At 45.2% G+C, this 22,718-nt stretch overlaps 1 protein-coding gene across 2 annotated transcripts in view; it reads left to right on the top strand.

Annotated features, from left to right (window-relative positions):
• ADCY8 (adenylate cyclase 8) overlaps positions 1-22,030 on the top strand; it is a 217,410-nt gene extending 195,380 nt beyond the window's left edge. The window contains exons 14-18 of one of the 2 annotated variants that reach the window (XM_004373008.1): positions 3,085-3,243; positions 8,054-8,200; positions 13,374-13,466; positions 17,082-17,196; positions 21,455-22,030. In XM_004373008.1, the coding sequence (XP_004373065.1) occupies positions 3,085-3,243; positions 8,054-8,200; positions 13,374-13,466; positions 17,082-17,196; positions 21,455-21,942 (1,002 nt within the window). In that variant the 3' untranslated portion in view covers positions 21,943-22,030. The remainder of the gene's footprint in view (positions 1-3,084; positions 3,244-8,053; positions 8,201-13,373; positions 13,467-17,081; positions 17,197-21,454) is intronic. The other variant, XM_012554538.1, reaches the window with a different exon arrangement.
• Positions 22,031-22,718: the final 688 nt, after the last annotated feature.

Below are 22,718 nucleotides of genomic sequence, written 5' to 3'. Positions count from 1 at the left end.
GTGTTCTAAAGCTCAACCTGTCACATCGTTGGCAAATGGGAGCCTATTCAAGTTGACTCTCAAGTCCTTTTGACATAACCCCAATAATCACTGATAATCTCCATGTTTTCTAATATGGCAAGATGTCTCAGGCTCATTTTGTCCATATCCTGCCCTAGACTTGGGTCCAGCCTAGGTCATTTTTCTGGAAACTGATGCTTAGAGACCATAATCTGGACACTAGGGGTGCTCATTGCTACTAGCTTTTCATTGTTTTTAAGTGTCAATTTCAGTAGACAGAGCTAGGAAATAGATATATATGTATATAGATACAGATATGGCATGAGTTCATAGTGGTACTTCCATTTCATATTCAGAACTACAAGCTTTTCTTAATCTTATCAATCTTATATCTGCATTTCCTTTTCCCCTTGCCAAAAATTCTAGTTTTCAATGACACAGACACAGTTACTCATTTACTTATTTTCCAATTCACATACAATTGTCTAAGAAGAACAATACAAACACCACCACCTACCATATGATTGTTGTAAATCTCTTAAGTTTTTTGTTGTTGTTATTTTTATTCCTACAGTATTCCCTTCTGGGAATGTATAATCAAATTATTCCTCTCTGTATAGCTATACCATCAACTGGATACACATTCACATTTTGGGGGAGTTTTTTTAGACATTTTTATTTTGAAAATTTATTTAGTTTTATAATTAAGTAAAATATGTCCACAGTTCTAAAGCCAAGCTCACAAAACAAGATATAATTAAGGAAGTCCAAATTCTATCCCTATTCTATCTCTTCCTCATAGGTAACCATTTTTTATGGTTTATGCTTCAATTATTTTTTAGATAAACATTTTCTTATATTGTGGTAAATATATAACAAAACATTTGCCAGTTCAACAATTTTTACATGTATTATTCAGTGTCATTGATTACATTCATCACATTGTGCAACCATCACCACTATCCTTTTCCAAATTATTCCATTCACCACTGTTAACAAAAGCTCAATGCCCTCTAAGCACTGACTCCCCCTTTTTTCCTCTCTCCCACCCTTGGTAACAACTAATAAGCTTTGGTCTCTATACGTTTGCCTATTTCATATAAGTGGGATCATACAACATTTGCCCTTTTATAGCTGACTTATTTCCCTCAGCATAATGTTCTCAATGATCATCCATGTCATAGTAATGTATTAGAACTTCATTTCTCTTTATGGCTGAGTAATAGTCCCTTGTATTTATACACTACATTTTGTTTACTCTCTATCTGTTGATGGACATGGAAATTGTTTCCACCTTTTGGCTATTGTGAATAATGCTGCAATGAAAATTAGTGTACAGGCTTCTAATATTTTCTATAATATTCATATGTTTTATTATATATATAAATAATTATATAATATAGATACAGAGTTAGAGATATGTGTAGAGAGAGGTAGATAACCCTCCTTCTTTGATAAATGGTGGCATACTATACACATTTTCCCCACCTTGGAGATCAGTCTATCAAAGTATAGTCTTTATTCCTTTTTATACTTTCTCATGTTCATTGTGTGTATGTACTATAGTTTATTTAACCAATGAAATGGAGATTCGGTTGTTTCCAGCTTTTGTTATTACAAATTGTGCTGAATGAATAACCTTATGCCTATGTCTTTTTCTATTGTTGCTGTCTACTGAGAAATGAAACTAGCTGAATGTTTTAACCTCTTGAATTCAGGGCAGCTGAGCCCTGGTGGTACAGTGGTTAAGAGCTACGGCTGCTAACCAAAAGATTGGCAGTTCAAATCCACCCGCTCCTTGGAAATCCTATGGGGCAGTTCTACTCTGTCCTATAGGGTCACTATGAGTTGTAATCTACTAGAGGGCAATGGGTTTAATCATGTGTTAGAGCATCAGCAAAAAAGAGGAAGACCCTCAATGAGATGGATTGACAGTAGCTGCAACAGTGGGCTCAAACACAGCAACAATTGTGAGGATGGTGCAGGACCAGGCAGTGTTTCGTTCTGTTGAACACAGGGTCACTATGAGTCAGAACCCACTCATCGGCACCTAACAGCCATGCATTTATCAGTGCAGCGTATTGTTCATTTCAGCAGTTAAAGATTTTAAAATACTGACAGTCGCAAAGCTGTGGTGACAACAGGTTGTGAGATTCTTTAGAAAGGAAGCTATCTGCCTTCCAAAATGAGAAGGGAAGCCAGGACAAGAGAGAACTGATGTGTACTGAGTGCTTGCTACGAACCAGGTGCTTTATCTATAACAGCCCAAATAATTCCCATTCCCAACTTGTAAGGTGGTTGGCGTTCATCCCAATTTTAGAGATGAGGAAACTGAGATGAAGTCACTTGTCCAGGGTTGCAGTGTTTAAATGTGGGATTAGGACATTAAACAATATCTGTCGGACAACTGAATCCATGATTTTTCCATGACTAGTTCATTTATTTCTTCATTATTGCCTAGCATTTACGAGCTCAAGCTCTGGAGTCAGACCCTGGCTTTTTCACTAACAAGCTGTGAGAACTTGGTCAATTTACTTAACCACGTTTGCTTTTATTTTCTCACTTATAAAATGAGGATTGCTAATACTACCTTCCTATTAGGATTGTTGTACGGATTAAAGGAGTTAATGGATACGTATTCTTAGCACAATGCCTGGCACATAAGAAGCACCATAGACGTGTGAGCTCGGTTTATGTTTGTAACTTATTTGTTGAGTCAACTATACTGATGGAGCACCTGCCATGTGCCAGGCTTGTTGCTACATGATCAGGATGTAGTGTTGAGCAACTGGAAGGACCCATGACCTCACAGTACCCATAGTCTAGTAGCAGACACAGGCATTACGAGATAATCACGCAAACAATTATTAAACCCCAAGTACGGTAATGCCAGGAAGGGAGCCCTGTGGGAGCTAGCCATCCACTGATCTCCCAGCTCCTGACAAAACACCCCCAAAATGTTCAGATCAGGCTCTATTTCGTTTGAGGAGGGCTCCAGAGCTTTCCACACATCCCCAGATGTGTGTGCCCGGCCTGTACCCCGAGAGACCACTTGCCTCTTCTCTCTCTTTCCTGTGAACACAGCTGGAGTACACCGCCCGCCTGGACTTCCTGTGGCGAGTGCAGGCCAAGGAGGAAATCAACGAGATGAAGGAGCTGAGGGAACACAATGAGAACATGCTCCGGAACATCCTGCCCAGCCACGTGGCCCGCCACTTCCTGGAGAAAGACCGAGACAACGAGGTGAGCCCAGGCTCGGCCGGCCAGCCAGAGGGGTGGCATGGGACGTGTATGATGGACATATGGATGCTGGCTCAGGGAGAGTACCACTGTCCTCGTGTGAGTGCCTGAGAACGGAGACTGTGCGAGCGCACGGGCCAGGCCTGCAAACTGCTGTCGCTGTGACATTAGGCATAGCTCCCCCGGCCTCGGGTGCCTCATCTCTAAGTCTGTAAGGCGAATTTAGTAAGATCTCCACTGCAGGACTGAATCGGAATGGCAAACATTTACATGTGTGCATGCGTTTATCTATTATTTATAAATGTGTGTATATATGTGGAGCCCTGGTGGTGCAGTGGTTAAGAGCTCAACTGCTAACCAAAAGGTCAGCAGTTCAAATCTACCAGCTGCTCCTTGGAAACCCTATGGGCAGTTCTACTCTGTCCTATAGGCTCACTATGAGTCGGAATCAATTCAACAGCAACAAGTTTTGTTTTATATATATATGTGTATACATATGTGTGTATATATACGTATATATATATATAAACACCCATTGCCGTCGAGTTGATTCTGACTCATAGCAACCCTGTAGGACAGAGTAGAACTCTCCCACAGGGTTTCCAAGGAGCAGCTGATGGATTCAAACTGCTGACCTCTTGGTTAGAAGCCAAACCCTTAACCACTATGCCACCAGGACCCATACACACACACACACACACACATATGTATTTACACACACAGCCACCACCCCACCTGTCTGTCAGCGGAGGCTTGCATGTTGCTATCATGCTGAACAGGTTTCAGAGGAGCTTCCAGACTAAGATGGACTAGGAAGAAAGGCCTGATGATCTATTCCAAAAATCACCTAATGAAAACTCTATGGATCACAGTGGTTCTATGCACAACCCATCATGGGATGGCACAGAGCCCGGCAGCATTTCATTCCATTGGGCATGGGATAGCCATGAGTCAGGGGCAGCTAACAACTATATAGATAGAGAGATATATGCATATATATGTATAATATATATAAACGTATGTGTGTATGTGTAATATATGTTTGTATTTATATATGTGTGTGTGCTGAGCATGTATATATGTACGTGCATGTGTATGTATGTGTGTATGTATCTGTATATATCCTCTTAGCACATTGCCTGGCATATAGTAGGTACTCACAAAATGCTGTTTTACTTAAAACTGTTTTTAGTATATTATATAGTATATTACGCCTTAATGGCCACTCAGTGAAGTCAATTCAGCTGCCGTTTTTATTTGTTCACTCTCTGATGTTTGCTTAGTCCTAAGCGATCCAGCTAATCTAGCATCTGCTATGTCTCCCACATTGTCTTGGGCACCATGATGAGTAACAAGGCACGGGGTGGAGAGACCATAGGCACCCCAGTGTTTTAAGAGGAAAGATAGAGGCCAGAGCAGAGGTATCATAGGTACAAAGGGACAAGTCTCAAAGAGCCTTGAAGAAACTTGGATTTCCTTTATGAGTAATAAGGAGGTAAGAATTACTATTCCCATTTCATAGATGAGGAAACTGAGGCTCCAAGATCACAAAGCTAGTGAGTAATGAGCTCGAATTCAAACCCAGACACATCTAAAGCCAAAGTGCTCTTTGTCCTGCCCCTCACTGTACTTGCATGTATGGGGTGCAGTGATAAGCAATGACTCAACAGCTAAACACTGGGCGGTAGACAGAGCTTTGCCCCTGGCAACATCCTGTCCCAGCCTGTTCCGGCTGTGTCACCCACACAGAGGTTCTGGCAGCCTCTACTATTCCACTGGGCTTTTGGCTTAGAATAGCACTCACCACCCCTGGGCAGGGAATTTCTCACAGAGAAGGCCAGCTGGGGCCCATGCCCGGGCTGGATAATTGGTGGCAAACAGACTATCACTGATTCCTGGAAGCCAGCCTGCTCATTGTGGCTTTGTTAAGAGCTGTTGGATGGATGCTGACAAGGGCAGCCCATCTCAGGCAATGGATCTTCAGCTGGAGAGCCTGCCCGGCGTAAATTTCATCTCTGCCACTAACTGGCTGTGTGACCTCGGGCAGGTTACCCAACCTCTTTGGGTTCACGTCCTCATCTGATGAATGGGGGAAATAATACCCATTTTAGTAAGTTGATGTGAAAACTAAATTAGGTAAAACACGTTAAGGCCATGTGTGGTTGTTAGGTGCTATAAAGTCGATTTTAACTCATAGCTACCCCACGTGACATAGTCGAACTGCCCCCATAGGGTTTTTTAGGCTGTAATCTTTACGGGAGCAGATCACCAGGTCTTTCTCCTACGGAGCTGCTGGTTGGGTTCAAACCGCCAACATTTTGGTTAGCAGCTGAGTGCTTCAATATCCTAAATTCAGTACTGGCTCCTCCTCTCACTGTCCCTGTGACGGTGACAAGTGATGAACGTCGCTGGACCTCAGTTTCTCCATCTACAAAGGGAGATGGAGCACTGCTTCCCAACTTAATCCAAGTGTTATGACATTGCCATGCATTATTCCGCATGAAGCACTTAACAGTGTTTGGCATGGTTTGTGTGCATGACAGGTATTAGCTATTATTATTTTCAATAAATGTGAGCCATCGTTGTTGTTTTCTCTACCTCTTCCCAGTGATAGCCCTACCACGCATTTATTCACTCACCCCTTCGTTCAGCAAGTATCTGTTGAGGGCCAACCATGTGCCAGGTGTTCTAGATACCGGGGGTATAATGGTGAACAAAGTCCTTACTGTAATGAAGCTTCTATTTTCATGGGAAGACAGACAGTAAAAAGAATAAATTAATATATAACATAGTGCCATGTAGTGATAAGTTCTCTGAGGTGGAAGGAAGTCAAAGACGGGAATAGGGTACGTTTGGGGGTCAGAGAAGTCCTCTCTGAAGAGGTGACATTTAAATGACATAAAAGACACTAATAAGTCAACAAGTCTTGGGAATCATTTCTCCCCTACAGAGAGGTGGCTTAACTTGGTGCAAGAAAGATAGGCTTTGGAATCAGATAGGCCTGGGCAAGTAAAAGGCCAGACTATTGCTCCCTGGGCAAAGAGGAGACCAGAGTCTTCACATTGGCAGATGGCTGGGGCAGGGGGTGGGGGGGGTGCTTATGCTCAGAATCCACTACAAAGCCTAAACCTGTTCATCCAACCAGAGGAAGATGACAAAACAATAATAGCTTTTCTATATTCATCCATCCATCCCCAGTTTACAAAGTGTTTTTATCTTCTCTGAGCCCAAAATACCAAAAAACAGATGGCACATTGAGAAGGGTTGACTGAAGTGAGTTGGAGGAAGGGGGTCTCTCTGAAGGCGTGGGCAGGTGGGCTGCAGCTCTTTTGTGTGGTCCCTCCAGATTCCCACACCCCCTCTGTGCTGCTTGGGGGGCTGGCCAGCAAGGGCTACATCAGTGGTCTCCCATGCCCTCTGGCACCCAGTTGAGGGCCACCAGTGGAGATGGGGAGTACAGGGTAGGTGAGCAGAGGGAGGGAGGAGGAGAGTGAGGAAGGCAGGATATCTATTACCTTGGTTCTCTCCCTTGGCATCATCTAAGGCTGGCTGTGTCCTTCCATGCTGCTCTTTTCAAGGCTACTGTTATACTGCCCCCAATGTCAAATCAACTCACTCCTTTGCACTCTTCTTATCCATTGGCACCTAGCCTGATGATAACTCTTCTGCTGCTAGCCCTGGGTTCCTAAAGGATTTCTTAAGGTTCCCCTACATCTGCCCACACTTTTTTAATTAATCCCTTTGTAAATTAACGCTCCTTGAGTTCTCTTCATTCGAATGTGCCACCTCTTTTCAGTTGGGTCCCTGATTGAAGCCACATGGGTAAAGAAGGGATGATAGTCTCCCGGGATAGGCAATGGTGGGAGGCTATTACCATCCCCAGGCCTGAAGTCACAAGGGGTAAAAGAAGTTATTGGAAACCAAAGAGCATTTCAGCTATAGGACAGGTGTCCAGTAAGATATGAATTGACCTTTGTGCATTGAATTTTCTACTTAAACTGGCATGCTGACCTGTTTTAGATTTATTTCATTTCAGCCTGAGATGTGAGTGGACAGTAAGAGAGCAGGAACAGGCAATGGAGAAAACTACTTTGAGAACTTTGAATGCAAAGATGAAGAGAAACTGGTTGATAGCCAAAGGGATCTACAGGATGCAGGGCACACCATTCTTTTACTTATGGGAAACACTTAGGGGAGGAGGAGTAGCAGGAGAGGAGGAAAGGAGAAAGCAATAAGAAAGGTATCACTGCTGGAGTAAGTTCCTGAAAAAGTCAAAAGGGGATCAAGAGCTCAGGTAGAAGTGTTGACCTTCAACAGGAGACAGAAAAATCCATCATCTGGAGTTGTAGCAAAGGAGATGAAAGTAAATTAGAATGTAGGTAAGTGTGTAAGTACTGAAACAGAGGTAGGTCACCAGCAATAGTCACATTTTCTCAATGAAGTAAGAGACAAGATAATCAATCTTCTACCAAGAGGAATACAGTGGAGGAATAAGTTGAGGAGAGAGCTAAGAGTTTGGACAAGCCATTGAGGAGAACAGAAGCGGGAGCTGTGACCAAGGACAAAAGAATGAGCAGTCATAACTCTTGGCTAGCTAAGGTTGGAGACCATGAATTTTCCATGGTCCCAATCCACATGGTGATGACACTGTGATTGTGGTGGTGACATGGTGATGACCCCTGCAGAGCTCCTAGTCTCTGTCCTCTCTGTGAGTACCTGGGCAGGTGTGTGGGTGCATGTATGCGCAGGTATCATCATTATCAGAACCTCACCTCGGCTGACCTTCTGGCTCCCTCTGTTTGTCTCTGTCCAGGAGCTGTATTCTCAATCCTATGATGCTGTTGGGGTGATGTTCGCCTCCATCCCAGGGTTTGCCGACTTTTACTCCCAGACTGAAATGAATAACCAAGGAGTGGAATGCCTGCGCTTGCTGAATGAGATCATTGCTGACTTCGATGAGGTAAATCTAAGCCTCAGAAATGTATAATCACAAATGGGCATCATCATTGTTATTCATTGTAGCAATGACCATGTTATCAATCATGTTCATTGTAGCAGTATCCATTTTTTGCACTTACAGATATGCCAGGCTGCATTATAAACCCTGACATGCATTATCTAATTTCACTATCACAGCTACTGCATGAGATACGTGCTATTTCCATTTTAGAGATGAAGGAAGTAAGCCTCAGAGAGGCTAGGTAACTTAACCCAGTGTCATATGGTAGCAAATGGCACAACCAGCCCTTGGTCAGAGACCTGTCTGACACTAATGCTACTCAGGGGCTGGCATCACAGAAGGTGGACACTGATGGGAACGTTTCTCCATCTGCTCAAAGTGCCAAAGCAAAAATTATCAATGAGCATTTTGTCGGAGGGCTAAGTACAAGTATAAATGTATTCCAGAGAGTACTTTCTTCTTCCACGTCCCATGAGTTTAAAGAACACACATTTAGGAGAAATAGTTATGCTGCACTTTAACTATATTACTAGACTTGGCAGGAGTGGGCCTTCTCCTCCCACATCCCCCATCATGAAGGACACCAATGTCCATCCATTTGCCTAAGCCTACGGTGGGAACTAAGTGATTCTTTGAAAATAATGCTAGAAAAGAAGCTAAGCAAAGATGTGGGTCCAGCTTAAGTCGGGCCTTAGCCTGATCCCACGGGGAGCTCAGGAGCATAAATGGTGCCACAGAGTTGTCTCATATTGAGGCAAAGTAGTCCAGTTTTTGTACACCTGCACTGGTCACCCATTGGCTGTGGGCTGCCCTGGTGGAGTGCATAACCTCTCAGGTTTTGCCAGCAAGGGGGCTTCCACTGACCCAGGGAAATTCTCAAAACAAGGGTACAGCAATGCATTGTCAGCAGCCAACACTCACAGCCGTTGAAGATGGCCCCATAAAGGGGATCTGAGTGGGACACCAACAGCATCTACTACATCATCCTAAACAATCTCCTCTCCCTCAGCCCCCGTATTGCATCCATCTACTACTGAGCCCTATGGGTTTCTTCTTAGTAACTCTCAGACCTGCCCCTTTCTCTCCATCTCTGCTGGCCTTGCCTTGGTTCAGGCCATATTATTTCCTACCTGGACAACTGCAATCATCTCCTTACTGCTATCCCTGCCTTCATCCCACTATCAGCCCCCACCAGAAGCAAGAGTATTTTGTCTCATTCCTTTGAAGGCTGAAGCCGTCCGGTGGCTCCCCATTGCCAACTCCTCAGCAGGTCACCTGAGGCCTTGCACTACCTGTTTCTGTGCCTTCTCCGGCCTTGGCTCCCCTGCACGTCCCCTTGGCCCACTCTCCAGCACCACCTGACAACTTAAAGCCATGCAGCCAACCTGGCTTTTCCACATAACTGCTCTTTCTGCCTAGAAAGTATGTCATCCTCATCCCTACCCTACCCTCTCTCCCTCGACTCCACTGCTGGCTGAAAACCTCCTACTTATTTAAGAGTCAATTCAAACATCACCTCTACTTGTGAAGCCTTTCTAAACCCTGGTCTACCCAGGTAAATGCTATCACCCCTTGTTCAATGGAAAATGTATACTCTGAGAAACTCTTCCTTCATAAAGCCTGGAACCCTTCAGAACAATCCCATTTATGGTTCTATGGCCCCTGCTAGCCTCCATGCTCAGGGACCGAGACCCATCTTACTAATCTCTATAAGTGTTTACAAAGTACTGCCACAAATGCTAACTGTTTTCAACATAACATTTCATTTCATTTTTATTTAACACTCACACCGAGCCCATGGGATAGGCCTTCACTTTATAAATAACAAAACTGAGACTCAGAGACACCAATTATGCCAGGTCACACCTCACTAAGTGGCAAGGCCAAGATGTGAACCCAGGTCCGCCATACTGTTTGGTTTTTAGTCATTGCATCCTACTGTTTCTCATTCAAATGGCTTTTCAAGGTGCTGGTTTGGAGCCATAAACTCGACAACAGCCATTTTAGTTGGGCTGGAGATGGTAGTGAGAGTCAAGATAAATATGACACAATCACTTCTTGTCCTATGGCTTCACAATCCAGTGGGAGACAGGGTGACTAGGCATCACTTCTTGACAAAGCAGTCAGTGGTAAGGGTAATAGGACAGAGGGCCTCATAAGCATGGGGACCGGAGAGAGACTACCTGGTCACATCTTTTATTCTTGTCCTCCATGCTAGGCCATAGCTTCATGAAGACAGAAACCATGTCTCTTTTGCTTCCTGTTAGGTCCCCAGCCCATAAGAGATGCTCATAACAGATGGCCTAAGACGTATTTGATAAAGGAATCAGTCAATTAATTAATTAACGTGGGCAGAAACCAGCTGGCGTGTAGTAAGGTAAAGATGGGCTACAGCAATGCAAGACATACTTGCAAATAAAAAATACAGGTCTATTTAAAAATCTGACTAAATGTTAAGACATCAGGCTTTGTTTTGTTTTAAACTCTATAGCACCACACTTCTCTTAAGAGCTCTCTCCAGCGTGTTTTTAAATTGTAATGAATAAATTTGAATTAAATTTGCATCCTGTGCCCAAAAAGTGCTCTAGACACCCTAGAGTCTTCAGAAGTCAGAGGTAGGGGACAGCGCTGCTAGTGGTAGGGATGAGTGTTTGCGCAGGCGATTGAAACCAGGATGTTGGAGGTGCGAATAGAGAAGCGGATTGATCCGGGAGACTGTCTTCTTTAGAACTTGGGGCTTAGACAAGGAGGAGGGAGAGGAGGATATGGGGAGCGAGGAGTAGGAGAAACAGGACGTGAAAGAGAGGAGAGGCAGAAATGAGTAGCAGGAGGAAGACGAGGAGGAGGAGATGCAGAGTGGGAGGAGGAGGGAGCTGGGAAGAGAAGGTAGTCAACAGAAGAAAAAAAAATCACTCCCTGGCTTGCCAACCCCAAGCTTCCCTGTGTGGACCCTGGGGTCACCCCGACGTGGCTTGCTTATTTCCCTGGATCTGGAGAACCGTCTGGACTGTGCCTTGGCTGAGCTCACGTTAACAACGCTGGTGCTCTTCTGGCTGATCTGATAAAATTACCAGAGGAACCAGAGATCATGCAAAGCCCTTGCCTTGGCTCAGAAGAAGGCTGAACGCTGCACAGAGCACACTCTCCAGACTGTGTTTGCAACACCCCTGGGCGGGGCTCCTCACCCCAGCACCCCCACCTCAGCAAACGACTAACGTGTCCTCTCACGTCTCAGTCTCCGTGCAGCTAGTTAATGACTAAAAGGCCGATTGGGGACCATGTTACGCCCCCAGACGCTGTTGGTTTATAGTAGGCAAATTTGCCGCATGGATGTTAAGTGAAATAATGAAGCCTCTTGCTACCTGCTAATCAACTTCCAAGGAGGAAGCAGCTTTGCCTAGGCCTGAAATTGGCCCTTGGCCAAGTGGTTTTGACAAGAAGAAAGGAAAGAAGAGTCCTTCCACCACTCTGTGGTGCAGAACCTCGCCAAATGAGCCCACGGCCAGCAGGAGCCGGGAAGATGCAGGTGTAAGGAGGCGGAGGGAGAGAGGGGGCAGCTGAAGGCCTCCCGAGATCCCAGCTAAAATGTTAACGGCCGAAGACCAAACCTGTGTGATGGCATCTGAGGGCAATGTCAGTCACGACCCAAGGCTGAGAACCTGCAGGCTGCTCCGGCCGCTTTCCACCTTGGACACAACTTGCAGACGCCCAGCCAGGGCGGCACAGCGCTTCACTTTAGCTCAAGAAGCAAAAGGCCGCCTCAGCTGTGGATAGAGCTACACACACACACACACACACACATCCACACACTCTTGCACATGCATGATCAGACACTCATACTCACACTCACACACTGTTACACTCACACACATATTCTCTGACATACTCATATACTCACACACGTACTTGTGCACACTCTCACATCTCACACACACTCACCACACTCACACATATTCTCTGTACACTCACACACTTTCTCTCTCATGCACTTTTTCTCACACACTCACACACACACTCCCACATCCTCTCTTGCACACACACACTCACACACTCACACGTACTGTCTCACACACGCTTCCACACACACCCCAGTGCAAATCACAAAAGCACCTGCCTGTGTTTTCCATTTTCCCAAGAAAGTTTTCTTAGTTCCTGATTAATTCTGAAAGACTGCCCATAGGAAGCTCTTCCATAGAAACCCACCCATTCTCTCCATCTGGCCCGTCTGTCTGCCCCACCGCAGATGATCAGAGCCCCTGAGGATATTGCAGTATTAAAAGAAGGCAAAGAGTTGGAGAAACAGAAGTTGCATCTAAATAGTACCTGCCAATAATAGGAAGATAGGCCTGAATTTAGACTTGGGAGTCAGGGAGATTTGAGTTTGAAACCTAACTCCTCCACCAGGGCTGGCTTTCTGGGCAAGTGACATGTGCAGTCACACAAGGGCCTACGCTCTGAGGGGAAGAGGATTCCAACAAGGGAAACAGCCAGTGCAAAAGTCCTGGGGAAGAAATGGGCCTGGCTTGTTCCAGGGCCAGCAAAGAAGTCAAATGTGGCTGGAGAGGAGTGAGTAAAGGAGACAGTGTATGGCAGGCTGTGCGGCTCATTGTAAGGACTCTGGCCTTGACCTTGGGTGGAGCAGGAAGCCAGTGGGAGGGCAGGGTCTGACTTACATCTGAATGGGCTCACTCAGGCTGCCACGCTGGACATGCCGGGGCAAGAGCAGAAGAAGGCAGGCCGTTGCCATAGCCCAGGTGAAAGATAATGGTGGCCTGGACCAGAGTGCTGGCAGGGAAATGGTGATCAGTTGTAAGATTCTAGAAACGTTTTGCAAGTAAAGCCATAAAGTTTTCTTGATGGACTTGGGAACATTTGTGATTTCTTCTTTAACCAATGAGATAGCTCTTTTTATTTCAGAGATTCACAGAAACAGACCTACTCCCTAAAGAGTATCTTTCTGGTCACTCAGGTTGGAACCTGGCACTTAATAGATGCTCATTAAATACATGTTGACTGCTCCAATATATGAGTCTCAGAGAGAAAAGCAGCTACCTCATGGATGCTAAGCCAGTCCGAGGTACATCTTCGTGGTGAGCCAGGGCCCATTCTCAGGAGCCTAGCCTGCCAGAAGTTCAAACTCCAAGACTAACATTGTTGCCTGGGGCTCTTTCAGTTGCTTGGCGAGGACCGGTTTCAAGACATTGAAAAAATCAAGACCATTGGCAGCACCTACATGGCAGTGTCAGGCCTGTCACCTGAAAAGCAGGTAAAGGACTCTGTGGACTAAGCCACGCCTGTGGCAGGAGCCTCACTCTTGTTAGGTTGCTGAAGGCAGTGAGGCCTCTATCACCAGGAGGCTTGGGGACAGTGGGGAGAAAATCTGATGAACTGGATATTCCAGTTGTGTAACGAATATTTGCTTCCCAGGTAAGTAGAGATGACTGGATGAAATGATGCTTCTTTATGATTGAGAAACTTCTAGAGTTCATTCTGAACCTCACTGCTCACTGGATGAACAAAATCCGTGCCAAGAAACACCCAGATTATGATTTACTTGCGGGTGTTACTAAATCCCTGACATTGGCCCCTTATTCTTAGTTTTGATTTCTCCTCCCAAGGTGGCTGTTGTCGTTAGGTGCTGTTGAGTCGGTTCTGACTCATCGCAACCCTATATACAACAGAATGAAACACTGCCCAGTCCTGCGCCATCCTCGCAATCATTGTTATGTTTGAGCCCATTGTTGCGGCCACTGTGTCAGTCCCTCTCATCGAGGGTCTTCCTTTTTTTAGCAGACCCCTTGCTTTACCAAGCATGATGTCCTTCTCCAGGGACTGGTCCCTCCTGATAAAGCGTCAAAACTACATGAGATGAAGTCTGGCCATCCTTGCTTCTAAGGAGCACTCTGGCTGTATTTCTTCCAAGAGACATTTGTTCCTTCTTCTGGCCGTCCATGGTACATTCAGTATTCTTCGCCAACACCATAATTCAAAGGCATCAGTTCTTCTTCGGTCTTTCTCATTCATTGTCCAGCTTTCGCATGCAAATGAGGCAATTGAAAATATCATGGCTTAGTCCTCAAAGTGACCTGTTTGCTTTTTAACACTTTAAAGAAGTCTTTTGCAACAGATTTGCCCAAGGCAAGATGTCGTTTGATTTTCCTGACTGCTGTTTCCATGGGTGTTGACTGTGGATCCAAGTAAAATAAAATCCTTGACAACATCGATCTTTTCTCCATTTATCCTGATGTTGCTTATTGGTCCAGTTGTGAGGATTTTTGTTCTCTTTACATTGAGGTCTAATCCGTACTGAAGGCTGTAGTCTTCAGCCTTCTTCAGTAAGTGCTTCAAGTCCTCTTCGCTTTCAGCAAGCAAGGTTGTATCATCTGCACAATGCAGGTTGTAAGTGAGTCTTCCACCAATCCTGATGACACATTCTTCTTCATATAGTCCAGCTTCTCAGATTATTTGCTCAGCATACAGATTGAATAAGTACAGTGAAAGGATGCAACCCTGACACACACCTTTACTGATTTTAAACCATGCAATATCCCCTTGCTCTGTTCAAATGGCTGCCTCTTGGTCTATGTACAGGTTCTGCAGGAGCACAATTAAGTGTTCTGGAATTCCCATTCTTCGCAATGTTATCCATAATTTGTTATGATCCACACAATCCAATGCCTTTGCATAGTCAATAAAACACAGGTAAACATCTTTCTGGTATTATCTGCTTTCAGCCAAGATCCATCTGACATCAGCAATGATATCCCTCGTTCCATATCCTCTTCTGAATCCAGCTTGAATTTCTGGCAGTTCCCTGCCGATGTACTGCTGCAACCAATTTTGGATAATCTTCAGCAAAATTTTACTTGCATGTGATATTACTGATATTGTTCGATAATTTCTGCATTCAGTTGGATCACCTTTCTTTGGAGTAGGCACAAATGTGGATCTCTTCTGGTCTGTTGGCCAGGTAGCTGTCTTCCAAATTTCTTGGCATAGCAAGTGAGCACCTCCAGCACTGCATCGGTTTGTTGAAACGTCTCAATTGGTATTCCGTCAATTCCTGCAGCCTTGTTTTTCGCCAATGCCTTCAGTGCAGCTTGGACTTCTTCCTTCAGTACCATCGGTTCTTGATCATATGCTACTTCTTGAAATGGTCAAACATCGACCAATTCTTTTGGGCACAGTGACTCTGTGTACTTCCATCTACCTTTGATGCTTCCTGCATCATTTAATATTGTGTCCATAGAATCCTTCAAAATTGCAATTCAGGGGCTGAATTGTTTCTTCAGTTCTTTCAGATTGAGAAATGCTGAGCATGTTCTTCCCTTTTGGTTTTCTAACTGAAGGTCTTTGCACATTTCATTATAATATTCTACTTTGTCTTCTCAAGCTGCCCTTTGAAATCTTCTGTTCAGCTCTTTTACTTCATCATTTCTTCCTCCAAAAGTAGTATATAATAATAGTGATAGCTCCCACTTTACTGTGTGTTGACTGTGTGCCAGGCATTGGTGTTAATGGGGACGTTTATATCTACCTTCCAGGAACCCTGGTGGTTCAGTGGTTAAGAGCTTGGCTGCTAACCAAAAGGCTGGCAGTTGGAATCCACCAGTTGCTCCTTGGAAACCATATGGGGCAGTTCTACTATGTCCTATAGGGTCACTATGAGTCAGAATCGACTCGATGGCGACGGGTTTGGGTTTTTTTGTTTGTTTGTTTGTTTCCGGGGTTAGTGGGTGAATTACCTGAGATAATGTCATGCTGCCCATACAAAGCCTTGCATCTAGTAGGTCCTCAATAAATGAATATGAGCCTAAATTACAGGGTGAAATGGAATTTTCATTAATTTCTTCTCATTATCCCTTCACTTTCTTCCCAACTAAAAACCTAAAAGACCCCAAGAGTGACTACCTGGGAAGAAACACATGCTAGTAATTGGGTATATGTGTCTGGTACTCTATACTAAATAAAGTTTTATTGGAACACAGCCACGCCCATTCATTTGTATTTTGTCTATGGCTCATTTCAAGCTACAATGGCAGTATTGAATAGTCGGGGCAGAAACAGAAAGCCTACAATACTTAATATCTGACCCTTTATTGAAAAGGTTTGCCAACCTCTACTCTATAGTGACACAAGATCTCTCATATACACAAACTCATTTGTTTCCTGTATGGTAGGCAAGGCAAGTAAGCTTATGCCCATTTTATAGATGAGGAAAGGGAGGCTCAGAGAGGGACAAAGGTTTATCCAGAGTTTCTCAGATGGTGAATAACTGCATTTCCCTCAGGTGTTTCAGGAGCAAACGTCTGAGGCAGACACTGTGAGCGCTTCGAAGTAAATGGGTGTAGTTCCAGGATTGGAAAAGCTGCACATACAAACGCAGGCGTGCGTGCTCTTGAACATGCACACGCATGCACACACTAGTGGGCATACTCAGGGCTTCATGATGGGTTGACCTGAATGCATAAGTGTAGGTGTGGAGAAAGGAATATAATGACCCCACAGCAGGGACCGGTTACCCAATAAGCAAGGTATACACGGGCTTAATTGTGTTTACTTACTAATCTATAGTGTACAATTTCACCTAAGTATGCTGTGGTGAAACCCAGGTGAAATTGTGCTCTACAGATTGCTATAAACTTACTATAAGCCAGTGCCTACAGTGCTTACTGGTTAATCCAGCCCTGCCACACATACTATCCCCTTTTAAGCAAACCTCATGTTACCCCAGATTTCTGGGATGCTGATGGCTTGAGTCCGCAGTGGCTCATACGCGTGGTTGTTTTCCTCCAGGGTGGGCAGGTAGATGAAGCAGGCCCCTCTGCAGAGTGTTAATACTCGCCCTGTTAAATGCACTCTTCTCTTACTTTCGCCCCAGCAATGTGAAGACAAGTGGGATCATCTGTGTGCCCTGGCCGACTTCTCTCTCGCCCTGTCCGAAAGCATACAGGAGATCAACAAGCATTCGTTCAACAACTTCGAGCTGCGGATCGGTGAGTAGCAGCTGGACCACCAGCTCTAACCCACAAACACGTGTGGCACCCCCACGGGGCTGGCTGTCCTTGCCCCATCAGACCCCCATGCTCTGGGCATCAAGCCAGGGAGCTTTTCCTGCAAAATGCAGTAGAATTCACGTGGCTGGAATAAGGGCAGATTAACCAGTAAACACAGTATGCACCAGTTTACAGTAAGCAAGGTACACACGGGCTTACTTGTGCTTACTTACTAATCTGTAGCACATAATTTCATATGGGTTGTACCACATCTTTGAGGTGGTGAAAAACAGGTGAAATTGTGCACTACAGATTAGTAAGTAAGCACAAGTAAGCCTGTGTGTACCTTGCTTATTGGGTAATCCATCCCTGAGCCGGAACAGGGACAGAAACAGGGTCAGGGTCAGCTCAGGCTTTTCTGGGCTTCCCCCCATCCAAGATGCTGGGCGCAAGGGAAGGATACTGGCATGTGCAGAAATACAAATAGTAGACCATAGTTACCCTCTTTGCCAGCTCACTTATCCAGTATGTCACCCATCTGCGTCCTGGTGAGTGAGGTAGGTAAGCAACCAATCATTTAACTGAGTTCTGTGCCAGCCAGCGCTGGTGGTTAATGTATTGCTCTCAGGTTCTTCCAGTAATACCTCAAGGCAAAAGCAGCATTCCACTCCTGAGGATGTCAGATACTGTGTGAGCCGGGACAGGCAGAGAGCCTTATCGCCTTTCACCAGGCCACACAGCTCACCCCTCCTGTGCAAAGCAATCCTAGCAATGCTAATGGTAACCCTTAATAATTGGTATAATGTGTCGATTCCTTCAGCATCTCTGCTGAGCCTCAAGGGCCTCACAAAGCAGTCTGCAAACCCCTGCACTGGTCCACATTCTCACATCTTAGATGGGTAAACTCAGGCCCAGAGAAGGATCCTAACTGGCCTAAGATCACCCAGCCCAATGGCAGCTCCCTGACTCTGAGACTAATGACTCTCTGGCTGCTAGGGTGCATTCTAGGACACCTTTTGCACAAGGCACATATTTTAGTCATCTGCTGGCTAATGTGCAATTTTACTTTATTTGGTCCCCCCTTAGGAGCTTTCAAGAAAAAGGGGTCAAGAAATACCAAAGTCAGGCTTGTCAGATCTAAGGAATGCCACGTGCCTTTGTTGATTGGAACAAAGGAAGTTATATTTTATGTTTTTGATCTACAGACAAGTCATTCAGGGCCTTTTCCCACATCTTTCCATCGACTCTACATGCTCTTTCTGAAATTATTGACGGCACAATTGAACCACAAATAAAAAGCAGGACTTTGGCCCTGGACAAAGGGGTATTCTCAGTGAGCTCTGGAGATGTGGCCAGGATCAGAGCGGACCCTTGCAGTGCTATGGTATTCTGCTGGCACAGGCCATTCATCTCGGGGGGTAGACAGTTTCCTGGCTGGACTGGGCATCTCCGTTTGTGTTTGGGGTCTTCTCTAATCGACTGAATGACATCGGGTGAGTGGTTTAAACCCTCTGAGTCTCAGTTTCCTTATGTGTAAACTGGGCATTCTATTATTACCTCCCCTGATTACCTCCCTCATAATAGTTGTATCAGTCAGCATTCTCAGAGAAACAGAACCAACAGGATGGAAATATATACACATAGACATCTAGACAGACAGAGATACTCATTGCTGTCAAGTTGATTCCGACTCATTGTGACCCCATAGGACAGAGTAGAACTGCCCCATAGGGTTTCTAGAGCTGTAAATCTTTACAGAAGCAGACTGCCACATCTTTCTCCCACAGAGCAGCTGGTAGGTTCGAACTGAAGACCTTCTGGTTAGCAGCCAAGCGCTTAACCACTGCACCACCAGACAGATAGGTAGGTAGGTAGATAGATGGATGGATGGAAGGATGGATGGATGGATAGACAGATAAAATGTATATATAATATATTTAGATATTTATAAATTATGTTGATACATAAATATATATGAAAAGAGATTTATTTTAAGGAGCTGGCTCATGCAATTGTTGGGCTGAAATTTGGAAGACAGGCCAGCAGGCTGGAAACTCGGGCCAAAGCTGATGTTGCAATCTTGAGTCCAGAATTTGTAGGGCAGGTCAGGAGGCTGGCAAGTTCAGCAGGAACTCTATGTCTGAGTGTCGGGGCAGAATTCCTTCCTCTCCTGGAAACCTCAGGTTTTGCTCTTAAGGCCTTCAGCTGATTTATGAGGCCCACTCACATGATCAAGGGTAATAGCCTTTACTTAGGGTCAGCTGATTGTAAATGTCAACCACATCTACAAAATACCTTCACAGCAACATCCTTTGCAGCAAGATCTAGACTAGTGTTCGACCAAACAACTGGGAACCAGAACCTAGTCAAGTTGACACATAAAACTAGCAATCACAGTAGTAATATGAGAATCAAATGGGAAAATAGCTATAAAAGTGCTCTGCAAATTTTAAAGGGCTAACCACTGTTGTGATTCCCATGCATTCTGCAGAAATCTGTTTTTCAAACTTTACAGTCAATTATATCTTAAATATGTGCACGTGTGTGTGTGTGCATGTGTGTGCGTGAGTGTGCATGTGTGTGTGCGTGTGTGTGTGTATCTCTTCCCTCTGCCTAGAACGATCTTCCCCAGCTATCTGCACGGCTCATCCCCTCACTTCCTTCAGATCTCTGCTCAGAAAGGCCTTTCCAAACCACCCAACTCCAAAATCCGCCCGCTCCCATCTTTCCCTATCCCTTTACTTTGATTATATTTCTTTATAGCCTTTATCATCACCACTATCATGTTGTTGTTGCTGTTTTAGGCAGTCAAGTCGATTCCAACTCATAGCGACCCTATAGGACGGTGTAGAACTGCCCCACAGGGTTTCCAAGGAGCCGCCGGTGGATTTGAACTGCCAACCTTTTGGTTAGCAGCCGAGCTCTTACCCACTTCACCGCCAGGGCTCCAGTATCGTAGTACATGTAATTTTTCAGTTATTTTCTGTCTCGCCATGATAGAATGTAAGCTCCATGAGGGCCAGGGCTGTGTGTTTCCTTTCCCACCATATCCCCAATGACTAGGACAGTGCCTGGCACATAGCAAGTGCCTGGTCAATGTTTGTAGAAGGTGGAAATGGAGAATGGAGAAACCCTAAGTTGGTTAGAGGGAGACATACCTGCCCACTAACATGTTTGGTGACACATTTTCACTCCGAGAAGAGAAGAGGAAGAGACATTTAAGCTGTCTTAAAAAGCATTTGCGAAAAAACTATGGGGTTGGGAGGAAACAATGGTCCAGGCAGAGACAAAGGCACAAAGACGGGACACCACCATCAGGTTAGGGAAACTCAGAAGTTCAGTGTGGATATAGTGCCGGGTCGGGGAGACGGGGGTGATGAACAAGGCTGACAGATTAGGCAAGAGCCAGATGTGAGAACGCCTGCATTGTGATTCTGAGGGGCTTTATTCTAGGAGTCCCTGAATGGCACAAAGAGTTAAGCACTCAACTACTAACCCAAAGGTTAGCTGTTCGAACCCACCCAGAGGCACTTCAGAAGAAAGGCCTGGTGGTCTGCTTCCAAAAGGTCACAGCCTTGAAAACTCTATGAAGCGATTCTACTCTGCACACATGGGGTTGCCATGAGTCAGAGTCAACTGGATGGCAGCTGGCTTAGGGCTTTATCCTTGAGGCCAAAGGAGCTCAGTCAGATGTGTAAGTGGGTTGTAACTTGATGAGGTGTGCATTTCAGAAAGATCCCTTGGGAAGATGGGCTGCAGGAGGACAAGGTGGGTGACAGGGAGGCCTGAAGGCCTGGCGGGAGCCTATTGCTATGAGCTGGGGAATGATGCTGAGGACCTGAGCTAAACCAGAGAAGGACAAGTTCTGCCCAAGCTCTCAGCACGGACAGCAGAGGCAGGAAAAGATCCCAGGGCCCCAACTCCAGGGCTCTGTCCATCCCATGGGCACATAAGCCATTGTCCATGCGAGAAGAATAATTGTGTCTTAGTGAGCACTCATGGCTGTCAGGTGCTATGCCAACTACTCTACTACTGTCTCATTTAATCTTCCTTTTATTATTTCCACTTTGCAGATGGGAAAAGTGAGGTCCAAATAGGTTCAGTAACTTACCCAGCTCACACACCCAATAAGTGACAAAGGCAGGATTTGAACCTGTATCTGCAGATCACTTAATAACTATCTCAGGTAGGGGTCCAGCCAGCCCTGACAATGTCCCTCTTCTCTCTTTTACCTCCTGGTGCTTTGGTTCACTTGCAGGCATCAGCCATGGCTCAGTGGTCGCTGGTGTTATCGGCGCTAAGAAACCCCAGTATGACATTTGGGGCAAAACCGTGAACCTGGCGAGCCGAATGGACAGCACAGGGGTCAGCGGCAGGATCCAAGTCCCAGAGGAGACCTATCTCATCCTGAAAGACCAGGGCTTTGCCTTCGACTACCGAGGGGAGATCTACGTGAAGGGCATCAGTGAACAGGAAGGAAAAATCAAAACGTACTTTCTCCTGGGAAGAGTCCAACCCAACCCATTCATCCTGCCCCCAAGAAGACTGCCTGGGCAGTACTCCTTGGCCGCGGTCGTCCTGGGGCTCGTGCAGTCCCTCAACAGGCAAAGGCAGAAGCAGATACTCAGCGAGAACAACAACACGGGGATCATCAAGGCCCATTACAACCGGCGGACTTTGTTAACTCCCAGTGGGCCTGAGCCCGGAGCCCAAGCTGAAGGCACCGACAAATCCGATTTGCCATAAAAGCATTTTCTTTGTGTTTCTTTTTTTGTATTTCTTTTATATATAAAATAAATATACTAATAAAAAGGTTTAATTTTTTTTAGAACAAGGATGGTTTTATTGGTCTTTGAATGCACCAGATCAAAGACACTATTTGAGGTTCTCCTCAATCAAAAACCCTTAATGACCACCTCTCGTTTACAAGGTGCATGGGGAAGCAAAGATAAACAAGACCTGGTCCCTGACCTTGAGAGGCTTACAAGCGAGTGTGAAAGAGGGTCAAGTAAACAGAGACTCAACACAATGGAATAGTCCATAATATCTGCCATGTATGGAGCACTTGTCACGTGCCAGGCCCAGTGGCAAACTCTTTACATAATAACTTCATGCAATCCTCACAACACTGTGTACATTCACTCTACCATAGCACTGAGTGCCTACAATGTGCCTAGATTGTCCTAGGCTCTGCAGAAACGCTGGCCAAAGTCTTGCCCCTATAGAGTCAACATTCAGTATGGAGGATGATAGATACTATTCCTATAAGGAAAAAAACTAAACCCACTGAAGTCGAGTCGATCCCAATTCATAGCGACCCCATAGGGTTTCCAAGGCTGTAAATCTCTATGGAAGCAGACTGCCACATCTTTCTCCTGAGGAGCAGCTGGTGGTTTTGAACCACTGACCTTCCGATTAGCAGGCAATCGCTTTAACCACTGCACCACCAGGGCTCCTTAATATTCCTATAAACCAGTACATAAATAGTATGCTTTCAGACAGGGGTAGACGCCATAAAGAGA

This window comes from Trichechus manatus, unplaced genomic scaffold (genome assembly GCF_000243295.1).
Source record: "Trichechus manatus latirostris isolate Lorelei unplaced genomic scaffold, TriManLat1.0 scaffold00022, whole genome shotgun sequence".
NCBI classification, from domain to species: domain Eukaryota; kingdom Metazoa; phylum Chordata; class Mammalia; order Sirenia; family Trichechidae; genus Trichechus; species Trichechus manatus.
The sequence above is the reverse complement of the archived record's forward strand: the minus strand, read 5'-3'. Positions and strand labels throughout refer to the sequence as shown.